This window comes from Poecilia reticulata, unplaced genomic scaffold (assembly GCF_000633615.1).
Source record: "Poecilia reticulata strain Guanapo unplaced genomic scaffold, Guppy_female_1.0+MT scaffold_279, whole genome shotgun sequence".
Classification (NCBI taxonomy): Eukaryota; Metazoa; Chordata; class Actinopteri; order Cyprinodontiformes; family Poeciliidae; genus Poecilia; species Poecilia reticulata.
Genome location: NW_007615058.1, coordinates 60,710 through 75,897, shown reverse-complemented (window position 1 = coordinate 75,897; position 15,188 = coordinate 60,710). Strand labels below are relative to the sequence as shown.

The 15,188-nt window shown below is 39.6% G+C and overlaps 2 protein-coding genes and 1 long non-coding RNA gene across 3 annotated transcripts in view; 2 read left to right on the top strand and 1 right to left on the bottom strand.

Annotated features, from left to right (window-relative positions):
- LOC103460729 (uncharacterized protein C9orf117 homolog) overlaps positions 1-3,113 on the bottom strand; it is a 4,219-nt gene extending 1,106 nt beyond the window's left edge. Inside the window, exons 1-6 of the mRNA XM_008403012.2 lie at positions 3,008-3,113; positions 2,639-2,792; positions 2,048-2,319; positions 1,249-1,390; positions 935-1,181; positions 286-386 (exon numbers count right to left, since the gene is read on the bottom strand). Of these exons, the coding sequence (XP_008401234.2) occupies positions 286-386; positions 935-1,181; positions 1,249-1,390; positions 2,048-2,319; positions 2,639-2,792; positions 3,008-3,035 (944 nt within the window). The 5' untranslated portion in view covers positions 3,036-3,113. The remainder of the gene's footprint in view (positions 1-285; positions 387-934; positions 1,182-1,248; positions 1,391-2,047; positions 2,320-2,638; positions 2,793-3,007) is intronic.
- A 1,422-nt stretch (positions 3,114-4,535) lies between these two features.
- On the top strand, positions 4,536-8,333 carry LOC103460728 (uncharacterized). The gene is made up of 4 exons (XR_532977.2): positions 4,536-4,573; positions 7,199-7,244; positions 7,810-7,863; positions 8,306-8,333. It is a non-coding gene; the product is annotated as an uncharacterized LOC103460728 (long non-coding RNA).
- A 37-nt stretch (positions 8,334-8,370) lies between these two features.
- LOC103460727 (GTPase IMAP family member 4-like) overlaps positions 8,371-15,188 on the top strand; it is an 11,694-nt gene continuing 4,876 nt past the window's right edge. The window contains exons 1-3 of the mRNA XM_008403011.2: positions 8,371-8,887; positions 10,083-10,139; positions 11,917-12,006. Coding sequence (XP_008401233.1) covers positions 8,584-8,887; positions 10,083-10,139; positions 11,917-12,006 — 451 coding nt within the window. The 5' untranslated portion in view covers positions 8,371-8,583. The remainder of the gene's footprint in view (positions 8,888-10,082; positions 10,140-11,916; positions 12,007-15,188) is intronic.

Here is a 15,188-nt window from a genome sequence, read left to right as displayed (position 1 = left end):
AGAGGGAGGGAGGGAGAGAGAGAGATAGAGGGCAGGGAGAGAGAGGGGATGGAGGGAGAGGGATAGAGGGGAGAGAGAGAGAGGGTATGGAGGGAGAGGGATAGAGGGGAGAGAGAGAGAGGGTATGGAGGGAGAGGGATAGAAGAAGAGAGGGATGGGGGAATGAAAGGAGGGAGGGATGGAGAGATGGAGAGGTACCGGTTCCATGATAAAGGTTCCGGTCCTGATGTTACCATCGGACTTTAAGGTGAAGTGAAAGGCGCTCAGTGAGACGTGACCTCTGACCTGTAGGCCTCCTTGTAGCCCAGCAGGCTCTCCCTGGAGCTCTGCAGCTCGTTGATGTGACCCGTCAGCAGTTTGCATCTCCTCCTCAGCTTCACTGATTCCTGATTTCAGGAAAAACAAAGAAAAAGGTAAAAGAAACTAAACTAGATCTAAATTTAACAGCAAAAGTTTTTTTATTATTCTGGAACAAAATCAGTCAACTGAGAAAGTTTTACACTCAATTTGTTTTAGTTTGCAGCTCAGATTATTCTAAAATATATCAGTAAACACTTTTTTTAAAGAATAAAAGTGACATTTGCTGAGTAACAGATTTGTCAGTAAATTCATATAAATTAATTTTTTTTATCTGGTTTATATTTTACTGATGTTGAGCTGCCAACGCAGTGAGAACCGGTCATTCCCCTCCAGCACAGCAGGGGGCAGTGAGCTTAGTGAGTTTGTGTCAACTTTGTAAATGCTGGTTAATCAGTTTTTGATGTGAAAGTGCTTTTTTTCATAGGTGAAGTTTTGTTAATATATATTAGCCAATCAGAGAGAGAGCTCAGTTAGACTGAGCCAATAGGAATTCAACATTAGTTCATGAAACGTGACAGAAGCTCCACCTCCAGCTTGGTGGTGAAATGAATCTGACAGATAAAAATCCTCTCACCTTCCTGAGGATGAATATTTTGCGGGTCATCTTGTGGATCATGACTCGGATCTTTATGGACGTTTGACAGAGACGCTCCATCCTGCTGTGCTCAGACTTTCTCCTCCACAGCAGCACCAAACTCCGCAGCGACAGAGACTCGACATCGGCGCGCAGCTTCTGGTGCAGCTCGGTCTCCTCCTGGATCATGGCCTTGACCCTCTGCCTGATGCTGTTCATCACGTTCTGCTTCATCTCGTCGATGATCCTGAGAACAGAGACGCTGAGAACCTGCAGCGGCGCGGAGGGAAACCCTGAGTCGGCCGCTCACTCACTCCCGCTTCTCCATGTACATCTTGTTGATCTCGGCTCCGTGTTGCTGCTCCAGGAAGATCAGCTCCTTGTCCAGAGTTTTCTTCATGTTGATCTTCCGCTCCTGTTCCAGCAGCTGCAGCCGCTGCTCCTCTATCCTGGCGGCTGATGGACAAAGATATGAAATATGTCAGTTTAATATCAACAAACATGATTATTTATGAAAACTCTGACAAAGTGGAGATTTAAGAAAATCCATATTTGTGTTTATGGAAAAACTGAGATTTTATCCACAACAAACAAAATGTTAATCTGTCCAAATACTTGCTTTAAATTTAGCACTACACTGCCCCCTATGGGTGTGATGAAAACAGTGCTGAGCCATATTAATGTTTTGTTTTTATATTTCTGTTTTTTTTTGGCAGTATTTTGATGATCACCTATGAACTTTATCTAAATTCAGTTGTAGGTTTTAACAGGATATTTTTAAAGACGATCCTCAGTGATGTCATCGTCCTCAGCTCATATTTCTGAAGAGGCTCCAAAACGATCAGCAGGTCATGAAACACTTTAGCAGAACAGATTATCCACTTTGCACCAATCTGACCTGGATGACAGATTAAAACTATCAATTGTTGTTGAGGTTACATGTCTATTTATTCAATAGTTAAATGGGAGAAAGAGGTTTTGAATTGAAAATGTAGCTTATTCTTTCAATATATTGTTTTTGATCAATGTGATTAATTAATTGCAGTATAAATGTTAAATCACTGCTTCAACACATTTGATATAATCTGGGAAGGAAAACCTCTGCAGCCTGACCCTGGTTGTCTCTGTCTGAGCTCATTTGGTCCAACTTGTCCTGCAGCTCCTGTCTCTCTGTACTCAGCAGCTGCTCCAAGGACTCAGTTTTCTGTTGGTCGCCCTGCAGCTGTCGCTCCACCTTGGCCTTCAGCTCCTCCTCGTCCCTCTCCAGCACAGACAGGTAGTGCTGCAGGTACTCCAGGATGTCGCTGGTGTCCTTCTGCAGAGCGCCGGACTTCAGGACGATGTCCTTCTTCTGCTCCTTCAGTTCATCGCTGTGAAGCTGGAACCTGCAGACGTTAAACATTCACTTTTCACAGAGAAGGTTCTGACTGCAGTGTCTCTGATTAGTATGAAAACAACTCTGACCTCACTTTGGACACTTCGGTTGGTTTCCTTACTATTAAAACTTTACAACACAATGAAACGTTTCTCATGTTAAACTCAGATCAGTTTGATCTGAAGCAGCTGATCAGATCTGAATGTTTGGTTAAAGTTCATTAAAACTCAGTTTCCAGTGTGTTTTATAGAAATCAGCAGTTTAGCAGCAGTTAGACTGAATCTGAATGTATAACTGAGTGATTGCAGTGTCTTCGGTCATCCTCTCACCTCTCTAGCTTTTCGTCCAGGAAGCTAATCTGAGACAGAAACAAACTCTTCTCTCGCTCCGAGTCCTCGCCGTCCGGCGGCTCCTCAGAGGACTTCTTCTTCTCCTTTTTAGGAGGCGAGCCGCTCGTCTTCTTGTCCTTTTTCTGCATTTTTACTGTTGATATCAGAGGAATTCACAGAAAAACAACAAGCAGGCTATCAACAGGAGGTTGCTAGGCAACCAGAAACTCCTGGGAATTTCAGTAAAACATGAGCAACAGTTTCTGACTTTTCATCATGTCTCAGTTTGTCTGAACATTGTTGTGTTTTTGCATAACAGACAGAATATTTTATGGTAGAACAAGAAGAAATAATTAAATAAACTTTTACCTCCTTTGAGGGCTGGAATATTTTCCATACAGAAATGATGAAAATAAACTTCAGAAGCTGATCAGAGTTGATCCGCTGGAGCCAGATGGGCGGGACACTGATGTGTAGTAACTCTGAGGTTCCACCAGGTGGAGCTACAGCAGTAAAAGATAATTTAATTAAAATAAAACTCCGCTGTGTGTTTTAGAGCGAACAGAAGGTGTCGCTGTTTCCCTGCTAGACAGAAAATGTTTCTGTGCAGAAAGTGAAGATCTGCAGATGCACAGAAATAAATCATGAAGAGAAATGAAGATCATGGAAGTCAGATTTAAACCACATGCTGTGCATCCAGTTTGTTTTCAGAGGGATCCACTTTTTCAAATTCTGTTATGTTTATTGCTTTTATAAATTAATCATGATCAACAACTTTTTGGACAAAAAAATTACAAAAAACTATTTAATGTTGTGGTGTTCCAGAAAAGAACAAACCTCTAGATTTAAGATTGTGGCACATTTTTGGCTATGATTATGCTCCTATGTGTTGGAGGCTGTTTGGTTGTAAATGTGAAGATAAAAGCAATATAACAAATCGCCATTGGTGGCGCTGTTGCTGTGCACAATGAGATGTGAGCTGAACATGTAACAGAGAGGAAGACGAAGTTCCCCGTTCCTGAATAAACGTTGCCATGAGCTATCTCCAGTTATCTGCTTGAATATAATTTTATTTGACCTAGTGTATCATACACAACAAATGTCAAAAGGAAAACAGATTTCTACAAAATATGACAAATCAAATATGTAACATGACATAAGTGATTGCATAAATATTGTAGTCAGAAATCATTTGAATCAGAACACAAACTAAAGCATCAAGGACACTAATTTTACTTGAGTGGACCAAATGTAAAAGAAATAAGATTTTTTTATTAATGTTTAACATTTCCATAGCGACTCAGCAGCTCCAATAAAATGATCCAACCTTCAGACTCCAATAAAACTGACTTTTGACCTGCAGGTTCTGTCTAGTTTCCTTATCTCTTTCGGTCAGGTCACAATTTGTTTCTGCAGAGCTGAGCTGCAGGTTCATTATCACAAAGGCACCAGAAGCATTTGTTAAAGTATTTTACTTTAAAGTGATGATAATGCCAAATAATGTTGCAAAGTGGGCCAAAAAGGTTTTCAGGGATCAATCTTCTATCATGTAGAACAAAACCAAGTATTTAAAAAAATAAAAACAACTCATATCCTTCCAGTTTCTGGAAGTTTACCGATGCATCAATAAATTATCATTATGCCTGAGCTTCAGTTCTGCTCCGTTCAGTGATAGGTTGCAGTGGGAGGTCAAGAATGACAACACATTGTTGGTTTTTGTTAAGTTAACTTTCAGGAATTAGATGTGTGCAGATAAACTGGATACTTTAAGAAAAATAGAACAAACATTTAAACGATTCTTGTCCAGGAGGCGTCCTGGAAGCTAAACATTAACTCAGCTCGTCGTCCTTCCTGCCCTCCTGACACATGAAGAAATATTTCATTCCAGTGCAGAGAGGCTCGTTCATGAACAGGGAGAAAAAACTCACATGCAAGGTAAGTAAACCTTACAGAAACTTTGTAAAATATAATGAAAATATAACTTTACCTTCCCTAAAATCTAAGTTTACTAACATTACTAACATTTCTCTGTTAAAAAAATATTGTATCTAAATTTATTAGCTGTTTGTTCTACTGTCAAATTGCTGCTTCTAAGTCTAAATTTAGGTTATTTTAATGTTTAATTAAATCTTCTCTGCTCTCAATTTACCTGATTTTAAGAGATGAAAGAATAAGAAATAAATCTTTACACAGGAAGAAGGTTCAAAGTTCAGCTGAAGTGGATAAAAACTCAATTTCATTGCAGCAACAGTCAGATAAATAAAAATTAACCTTTAAATTGTTAAACATAAGTGGAGATTCTATTTATTCATATGTGGTTATTGTTTATTCTTCATGCTTTAAATGTTAGAGTATATTACCAGTATTAGGGGTCGTAGTCTGTAATATGACCCTTATAGATCTATAGATACTGTTCCTGACAGACACATTAAGCTGGTCATGCTTCACTGTCACATTTCCTCAAATGAGCAAAATATTATCAGTATATAATCTATATTTTTATAGTTGTGTTTTTAGTTGCATTATCTTCTTTTTAAGATTGCTGCTGCTGCCATCTGTGTAAAGATTTGAGTTTTTCTGTGCGTTTATTTTAGGTTTCTGTGTCGATTGAGTCTCTGTGTTGTCCTGTCTTCCCCTTGATTGTTCCCAGCTGTGACTTGTTCCCTGATTACCCTCCGTGTTTTTAGCGCCACCTGTGTCCCATGTTCTTTGTCAGTTCCTGTCCTGTCTGTCTTGTTTGGCTGCCTGTATCATTCGGTTCTACCAGCTGCTACCAGCAGTGAGCCGAGTCCTCTGTTCTCTCTGTGCTGGAGAAGTAAAACCATCATTTCAACCTGGGTTCACAACATCTTCCTCACCACCACTCACTGCACTTCATGACAATCTGTTCCCATTTTATTTTCTGTAGATTTTCCAGATGTTTGTTTTGTTGTGCTTATAGTTCTGAAATCATAAGTTCTGTATTTGCAAATGAATCCATAATTCAATCTAAGAAACCACCACTGAAATAGAAACTAAAACACTCAACTACTGAAAAGAAAGGAGTGACACTGAAACCAGTGGCGCAAGTACACATTATTCAGGTGGATGCGAAAACATTCCTCAGGAAAGGAACATTAGGTGAAGGAGCAACGCTCACTCGATGATACGTGAAGGGTAAAACCCGCTACATTTACTACATTTACCTCGTTATGTGCGCGAGGTGAAGGAGCGTAGCTGAAGTGTACGGGAAAACATCATCGGCGCGCCGCCCCCTCCAGACGGGGTTTTGGCGCCCCCTCTGGTGCTGCGCCCCTATGCGTTGCATACCCTGCATACCCACTTTTTGCGCCACTGACTGAAACCAGAAGGACGCAGAACAGCTGTGGGACAGAGCAGAGAGGCTGAAGGAAGGAGACTCATGAACTCAGAGGGAGTTAATCTAAAACACTGAAGGATTAACTCAAAAAGGATAAAAGCCATAAAAACAATATGAAATACAGAAATACTCAGAAATTCATGAACTCAACACAGAGGAATGAACTGAATATGACGCTTTAGCAATAAAAGTGAACATTCTGCAGTTTTTCTTCAGATTCATTCTCACACAGCAGAACCAGGAGCATTGTTTTGAGAAGATTCTGTGTTTATGGATCAATCTGATCATCATAAGAGAAAAAAAAACCTCCCTGCCAGTTTCTGCAGGTTTGCTGCTGCATCATTAAATCAGCAGGTTGACTGAGCCGTAGCTCTGCTCCTTTGCTCCCGTCACTGTTGGACTGTAGCAGGAGCAGAGGTCCAACTAGACTGTTTTCTGTCCAGCATGGTGTCAAAGAAATCCCTTAATCTACCTGTCAGGTTTTAAAATAAAAATGACATATATTCAACTGCACTTCATTTTCATTCAGTTTAATTAATATTCAGTAAGCAGAACAGAGAATTCACATCATTCACACATCAAAGAAATTAATATTTCTTTTCTCCACAGTGATCAAAACCACTAACTGTGGCCCCAATAAATACAAATAAACAATTAAATTAAATTATTCATTATCAATTTATTTCTAAAGCACCTTAAAATTACAGGTTAGTCAAAGTGCTGCCTCTGAATATCAAAAAAGAATAGAAATATTAAATAAAGTGATAAAAAAACAAACAAAAAAAAGAAGCATTTCAAATAAGATGAACAATATTAACAAAAAAATCAGTGATAAAAGTCATAGAAGAAACAAGGACTGGCCTAATGTTCCTGCTCTCTGGAAATAAGGCCAATTTAAAGACATTAATTTAAAATTTAAGATCCATTAGATTTTCTACAAAAATGGAGAGTCTTCCAGGAGATGCTGGTGAAACGGTTCCCATGGTGACGAGTCGAGTCCTGAGCAAAACTAAGAGCTTTTAGTCTTGGGATGTCTAAGGTGATCTGGTCCATGCCTGTTATAGGCACTAATTCGTTTCAGTTGTTTTATGGGGTTTTATCTGTAAATGACACTATCAATCCTGTTATTATGTAAAACAAAAGCTACATTCTGTACATTTCTAACACTGTACTAAAATACTTCGGTTGTTTCTTTTTTTTAGGGTGACGGCTTCTATCACGGTGCCATCATGGCCTCTTCATCACCATGTGAGTCCAATTAAAGCTGGTCATGAGTAAACTACCTGTGATGATGGAATAATAACATTATTATTATTATTAGTAGTAGTAGTAGTAGTAGTAGTAGTATGAAACAATACTACTACCTTTTCAGAGCCAGAGCTTCTGTTGAACCACATTCTTCACACAGCAAGGAGTTCTGATTCACAAATGGATTAATGTTTACTTTTTCTTCACAACCATAACTGTAACTATGATTATATTTTACCATTTTAGTTGGATACAAATTTTTAATACTGCTTTTACTGTAATCTTAAATGGTAACAAAAGATAATCGGTTTTATTGTTTTACTGTTATTACTAAAACCAGACTTTGCCCTGAGGTTCGATATAAAATCAGCATAGCTAAATGTTTTTACAAGCTGCTCAGTTATGAGGATGAAAAGTTGAAAAGTGTTTCAGATCTTTTTTTTCTGAACTCAACACTTGTGGACACTTAAATATTTACTCTTAGTCCAGTCACTGATCCAAGTCAACATCTGATCCTTCGTTGTCTTTTTGTTTTTCAAGTTAATTATTTCCTTTATCTTTACAGATAAAACAGCTCCACCGTTTCAAACCAGCAACATTACACTTCGTCCACCTGACAGTAAGTTGTGCAACAAATCGTTTTGACGTTTGGCTACATTAACAGAATAAAAAATCACAAATATTAAATTTTACAATTATTGTAATATATACAATATAAATAACTGATAAAAATTATGAAACTTTAAATAAGTAGAAATGTTTTCAACCACAGACTTCTTTTCAGAAAATGCCAAACTAACACAAGTGTTATATGCTCTGTATAAACCAGTGAGCTTTTCTAATGACAAAGCAAAGTCTGTTATGTGCAGAACGAGCAGAAGAATCGTCTCTGCTGAGGCTGATTCATCCCAGATTCTGGTGGTACCAGCCACTGTGTATCTGTGGACTTACATGGACTTACAAAGTTGTGCTTTGGAGATTATATGTTCTGGAAACTGATACACGAAGTTTAAGGAAGGATTTGGATGAATTATTGAAAACATTTTCCTTTATTATTTCAGTGCATGAGATGAGGCTTGTTCTGCTCGGCAACAGCTGGTACGACAAGAGTTCAGTCGCCAACCTGCTGCTGGGTCCAGATACGTTCAACACACAGGAGGAACCAAACAGATCCATCAGAGTCCATGGATGGATTCAAACAACAAGAACAGTTCTGATAAACACACCGGACCTGCTACACCCGAGCATCTCTGAATCCAAACTTCAAGAACTTGTAGAACATTGTGTGAGTCTCTCTGCTCCTGGACCTCATGTGTTTCTGCTGGTTGTCCAGCAGAACATGACTGACCAACAGAAGCAGAGACTTTATAGGATTCTGGATCTCTTCAGTAAAGACTCTTTGAAACATTCACTGGTTCTGATCTCAACACCTGGATGGGAAACTCCAGGTTCAAATTACCCGTTTCACCTGAGGCCTCTGCAGGATCTGACCAAAATGTGTGGAAACAGGTGGATCAAGCTGTTGCCTGACTCCACAGAGCTGCTGTGGAACCTGAGTCAAATTTTGAAAATCAACTATTGGAGCCATGTTGACTGTGGGCGTCTAGAAACTTCTTCACCTTTGGCCTCTGCTCAAAGCCCTGGTATGTACTGACAACAATTTGATTAATTGTCTTAAAATAAATGACAGATCACGTATTTGCAACAATATGTGTGTTCTATATAAAATCATGGATTTACCACTTACTGCTAGATATTTTTTTATTTGTTGGAAGTTTCATACTTATTGGTTGCAGGAAAAAATTACTGAAAATCAGTTGACAAAGCCCAGATTTGATGGCTGGGACTTCACTCTTTATATGATTTATCTCAGTATGCAAAGGTTACTCAAAGTATTCAGTAAAGTAAGAAGGTAGCATAAGAAGATCCCAGATGAATGTTCACAGCACATCCAAGGTGTAGAACCATGACGCCCTTGGAGTTAATTACATGTTAAAGTTTAAGTTCTGAACAAACCAAAAAAGTCAAGTCAAGTTTATTTGTACAGCACATTTCAGCAACAAGGCAGTTCACAGAGATTTACATCTATTATGAAACAAACAGTAACATCACAATTTGTCAAATGCCATCACCCAAATCATCAGGCAAATACACATCAGATTTGTTGATCAATGTTTTACTTACTTCTAATAAAAATAAACTCTAATCAGTTGGTTTTAGTCTAGATTTGAAGGAATTCAGTGTTTCAGCTATTTTACAGTTTTCTGGAAGTTTGTTCCAGATTTGTAGTGCATAGAAGCTGAATGTTGATTCTCCTCTTCTGGTTCTGGTTCTGATGCAGAGCAGAACCAGAACCTGAAGACTGGTTGATACAACAGCAGATCTTTAATGTAATGTGGTGCTAAACCGTTCAGTGATTTATAAACTAACAGTATTTTAAAGTCGATTCTCTCAGAGAAGGACTTTAGAACTGGTGTTATGTCTCTATCTACCTGGTTTTAGTCAGAACAGCAGCAGCAGCAGCTTCTGGATCAGCTGCAGCTGGAGGTTTGATTTGTTAGGCAGACATGAGAAGACGCTGCTGCAGGAATCAATGCGGCTAAAGATAAATGCATGGATGAGTTCTCACATTGTCATAGAAGGGAAAAGGTTTTTGTACATTTGCACGTAGTCCAATACTTGTGTAAATATACAAGTATTAGTGTAATATGTGTACACATTAGACTAATGATAAAGTAAATTTAAATTGGTGTTCATTGAGTGTATTTAAGATTCCATGGCTTCAGTGGAACAGAGTTGGAATATGACTTAATGACCTTTACTGTTTTTCTATTGTAGAACATAACGTCGGAACAAAGCAACGCAGAAACAGCAAGGATTTTATTCCACCAGCCTGTGAGTTTATGCAATGTATATTTATATTTTGTTACAGTTTGACAAATAATTATTCAGAATGATTTTCTAGATTGTACTGAAAGTGGTGTAAGTAACATGATTTCTAATATACGTCTGTAGGAGGTTGTTTAGACTTATTTTGGTGCCCTTTTCTTTCTTCTTTAACCAGAGTCAAATGGACCAAACAGGGACAAGAACCAAACATTAATATGAACAGTTTAATGACATCTAAAGATAAAAATATATACAATTTTATTTATTATATGTCTACACTAAAGCAGGAGCAAGGCATAGAGTGACACAACAGGCAAATGCTCATCTGAATTCACGACTGGTGGGTGGAGCTTATTCCTTTCAAACCCCTCCTTGCCAAAGAGCTATTGATCCTTTGCATGTGATGTCACTCTCTTTGAAACTCGGCCCTTTCTGGCATGACGGAGGTCAAAACAACCTGTAATCCTGAAGATTGTCAAAAAACGCTCGTCTGGTAGCCTAATATTGATTTTAATAAGTCGATGATGAAGTAAAAATGGTCACAAGATGATGCTCAGCCGACTGCGCATCATCTTGTCATTTAATTGTATAAGTTTTAATGAGAAAAAATGTGGCGGCAATGGATAGCAGCCATCAATAATGACTGGCAGCTCTCGCTGTAATCACGGATTTGCAGCACTTTTTACAAGGTAAGAAGATTAACATTTATATATTTTATAAGTAAGTGTCTAACCATCAGTAACCATGGAAACAATGTCCCACCATCATGTAGCCTAGCATGTACGTACAGAAAAAATTGGTTAGCATCTCGTCTTTTGTACGTTTTTAAGGCTGCTCCGGTTTAAGGGGGAGACACTGTTTATGACACAGGCCCAGCGGCATGGGTGGGCATTGGGGGGGCATTGGGTGGGCATTGGGTGGGCATTGTCCCCCCAATGCCCACCCCCAACACACAGAGTCAGCCCCCTCAAAACCCCTCGTAAACTGGAGGCTGTCCTCGAATGAAGCGCTATGATGGACGTCGAAATAAATTATCAATGAAGTGGCGTAGTTGCAAAGGGTCAATAAGGAGAAAACACAACAATAAGGAAGGTGCTCATCACTTGCAAAAATCACAGGGAACGCAGGAAACCAAAACAGCACAGGGAGGAGAGGGAAAATGAATCTAACATTAAAGAATAATTAGACCTAAGAAATTTGAGTAAGAAGGAATAACTAGAGACAAGAAATAAACATAATAAATTATCCATCCTCCCATTACCTTACACCCTTATCCTATTGGGCAGGGCAGTTCACCTGTCCATCGCAGGGCAACACAGAGACAGACAGGACACACAACCAGGTACACACCTAAGGTGAATGTAGAGAGACCAATTAACCTGACAGTGGGAGGAAGCCAGAGGACCTGAAGAGAACCCACGCATGCACAGGGAGAACATGCAAACTCTATGCAGTTCTTTCTCTGGAGTCGGTGTAAAATGTCTCATCTACATTTTCAAAGACCAGAAAAACAAGTTTCTCTTAAACTAATCTCAGAACAGAGGTAAACAAGTAATTCAGACCAAAGCATCACAAAGGAAGGATTTAAAAGCAGATAAATCCTCTGGTGCAGTTACACGACTATAGATACACTGAACTAAATACAGCTCTGCAACTGGTTTACTTTAGAAATAGTTGATTAATTGTCCTATAATGACAGGTAATTTAGTCAGTATGATAGGAATGAACACTGAACCTAAAACCTGTTGCAGTGTCACTTAAAGGTGTGTTTTTGGTTCTGCAGTCCCTCAGCAGCACCCGCCAGTCCATGTAATGAAGAAAGAGGAGAGGGGACCAAGCAGCAGCCAGAAAACCTTTATGCCAACATGGGGAGGTAAGATTCCTGCATCTGTAAACATTTGTGATAAAGTATATTTTAAACCGTATGCTTTAAGTCTTGCTTCTGTGTATACTTCCAGTTCTTAGTACTAGGACATCCCTATATTGAACAGAAACTAAGAATTTTTGCTCTCTCTTCTTGGTCACTTGGAGGGTTTTTCTATAAGTGTTACTGATAAAATTTATAAAATCTGTGAAAAGAAGGGTGGTTGTATAGGCTGTTTAGACATATTTATCTCTTGCAATATGAACATAAAACTCCTTGACCAAATTGAGTTTTTTCCCTGAAACTGGTTGCACATACATTCCTGAAGGCAAACTTAGTGTGTGGATTCTATCAGAATGTTTTTTTTTTTGTTTTACTTATATTGAATCAAAAGTTGTACAACAGAACCTTACTGATGTGTAATGAACATTGTTCAGCATGTTTGATTTCATCAGCTGGTCAGAATTTTTCAGGCTAGAGTGGGTGTTCGTGTGATGATGGAATGTTGATATTCAGATCCTCCAGCTGTAAGAGTGTGTGGGGGGAGTTTGACAAGTCATGCCAACCCAATCCCCCCAAAGCCCCACCTCCCTCTCACACACACCTCCTACCACAAGATGCTGCCCTGGGCGGTTGCCCATGTCACCCATATTAGAAACCGCCACTGCACACCTGCATTTCATCAGGCGCATCAACAGGTGCAACGTTGCTGCCAAGAGCCACAAACAGACCCTGGAAATTCCACAATTTTGCTCCTCTTGATTATATACGACAGAATCTCTCATGCTTAGATCTTCTATATTTATATCTTTTTTCTGTATTAAATTTAATTTAAGTCGGAATTATAAAGGTCTTTAAAAGCTTTAAATTTGACATGCTGAAACCTGCAGATACAATTGTCTTCTTCCATGCCATGTAATAGTGCCAGAAGCAAGGTGCTGTCCTCTTGTCTTTAAGTAGAAAATAAGATTTGGTTAATAGTGGTTAGTAGAAAGGTAGCTTTTAATTTTTGTGAAATAATTTAGTATCTGTGTGAAAAGCAAATTAATCTAACCATCCAAAATAAATACTAGGATTTCTTCAAAAGCTGTTTTAAAAAATAATTAAATCTGTAGAGATTCATACAGAGAAAAAGTAATGGTTAAAAAGTTTTATTGATTAAAAAGTTCTTTGGCACTCGGGCACCGGCAGAAGATGTGCGTGCTGAGAATCTCTGCGAGCTTGGATGAACGGCCTGAGGCGAAGCTCAAGGTAGTCTTTCCCCCGGGTCTGGATACTGGTGGTGGAGTGGACCCTGGAGGGGAAGGAGGCTGGAGGGAGTCTGAAAGTTGTCCGGGAGGATGAGGGTGGAGACGGGGAGAAGGTGGGTCGAAGCGCGGCTGAAGCAGGTGGATCCATGTTTGTTTGATCTTTTGAAGGAACTTTAGCGTGGTGATTGGCTGGGACACAGCGAAAATCTGGTGCTGGTTGGCTGAGGCAGAGGCATGGTAATTGATGATGCCAGTAGGCTGAAGAGTCTCACAGCTCAAATTTACGCCTAGGCTTCCATTTCAATCTGTAGAGACTCACACAGAGAAAAGGCAGCAGTTAGAAAGTTGTATTGGCTCGAAGTTCTTTGGCGCTCAGACACTGGCAAAAAAAGTTCATGCTGAGAATTTCTGCAAGCTCAGGACGAAGCTCAGGGTAGTCTTCCCCCCAAAGAGTGTGACAGGCTGAGGCTTTGGTCGGTCAGCTGATAGGGCTGGCACTGCTGCTGGCAGGGCTTGCAGGCTGATCTGACCTGTAGGCACGGCTGTCCATCTAGGCAAAAAGGAGTTAGAATTGCTGAAACGCTCTACCACCAGTGATTTGCTATGAATACTTACCCATTGCCTGAAAGTGGTGAGAATGGAGGAGAGGTCTGTGAGGATACAAGAGGAGGATGCTGCTGACAACCAGATGCTGGGTTGATGAGAGAGAGTTATGACTGAACCTTGAGGGGCAGTGCAGGCTGCCTGTGGTCAAAATATGAGGCCTGGAAATGGGGAAGGGGAATTCACATAAATCGGGGATTTCTGAGAAATTTAAGGATCAGGCAGAGCTGTGGAGACTTTACGAGTGAGGGACATAGTTGTTGAGAGCCGAGCTCACCGACTTAAAAGTATAATTGAGCATGGCCTGAAAAGAGGCATGGATGCAGGACCTGCGATGTCCCTTTGTCATTCCAAACTAACAGATTACTAAAATGGGATGGAGAACAAACAGCTGCTGAAATAGGCTGTACTAGGTGATGGATATAAATGTCAGTTTTTTACCCATCGTTCCTCAAGGAAAGGACATTATAATTTAAATAACACATTTCCAGCAACAAGGCAGTTCAAAATGCTTTAGATGGAAATAGAACAGAACCTAAATAAAGACAAAAGTAAAGCCTGAAGCTAAATATTGATTCCCCATAACAAGTCCATAGTTCATAAACTAACAGGGGAGAGAGAATGTCACCATTGAATTGCAGACTAAAGGAGCTAGAGGTGGCAATAATTGAACAAATAGTGGCGGTTAGGACCCTGTCATGGGAATGAAAAGGTTTCCAAGCTGTGCAGTATTTAGTTAAGGTGCACCATGCCGAGGCAAAGGTCTGGAGAAACAACTTTGATTGGATGTTGGAGTGACATGCGGGGATAGCAGAGTTCAATCATTCAATCAATCAATTTTTTTTGTATAGCACATTTCAGCAGAAAGGCTTTTCAAAGTGCTTTACATAATAAACACACAGTCATGCAACATTGAATCAACAATCAAAACATTACATTGAGTCATTAAATTCATAATTGATTACGTTTCAAATCAACTCTAACTGGTGGGTTTTAAGTTGAGTTTTAAAGGCTCTCAGTGTTTCAGCTGTTTTACAGTTTTCCGGACGTTTGTTCCAGATTTGTGGTGCATAGAAACTGAATGCTGCTTCTCCTTGTTTGGTTCTGGTTCTGGATGCAGAGCAGAACCAGAACCTGAGGGGTCCAGATGGTTGGTACAGCAATAACAGATCTTTAATGTATTGTGGTGCTAAACCGTTCAGTGATTTATAAACTAACATCAGTATTTTAAAGTCTATTCTCTGAGCTACAGGGAGCCAGAGTAGGGACTTTAAAACTGGTGTTATGTCTCCATCTTCCTGGTTTTAGTCAGAACAGCTGCAGCAGCTTCTGGATCAG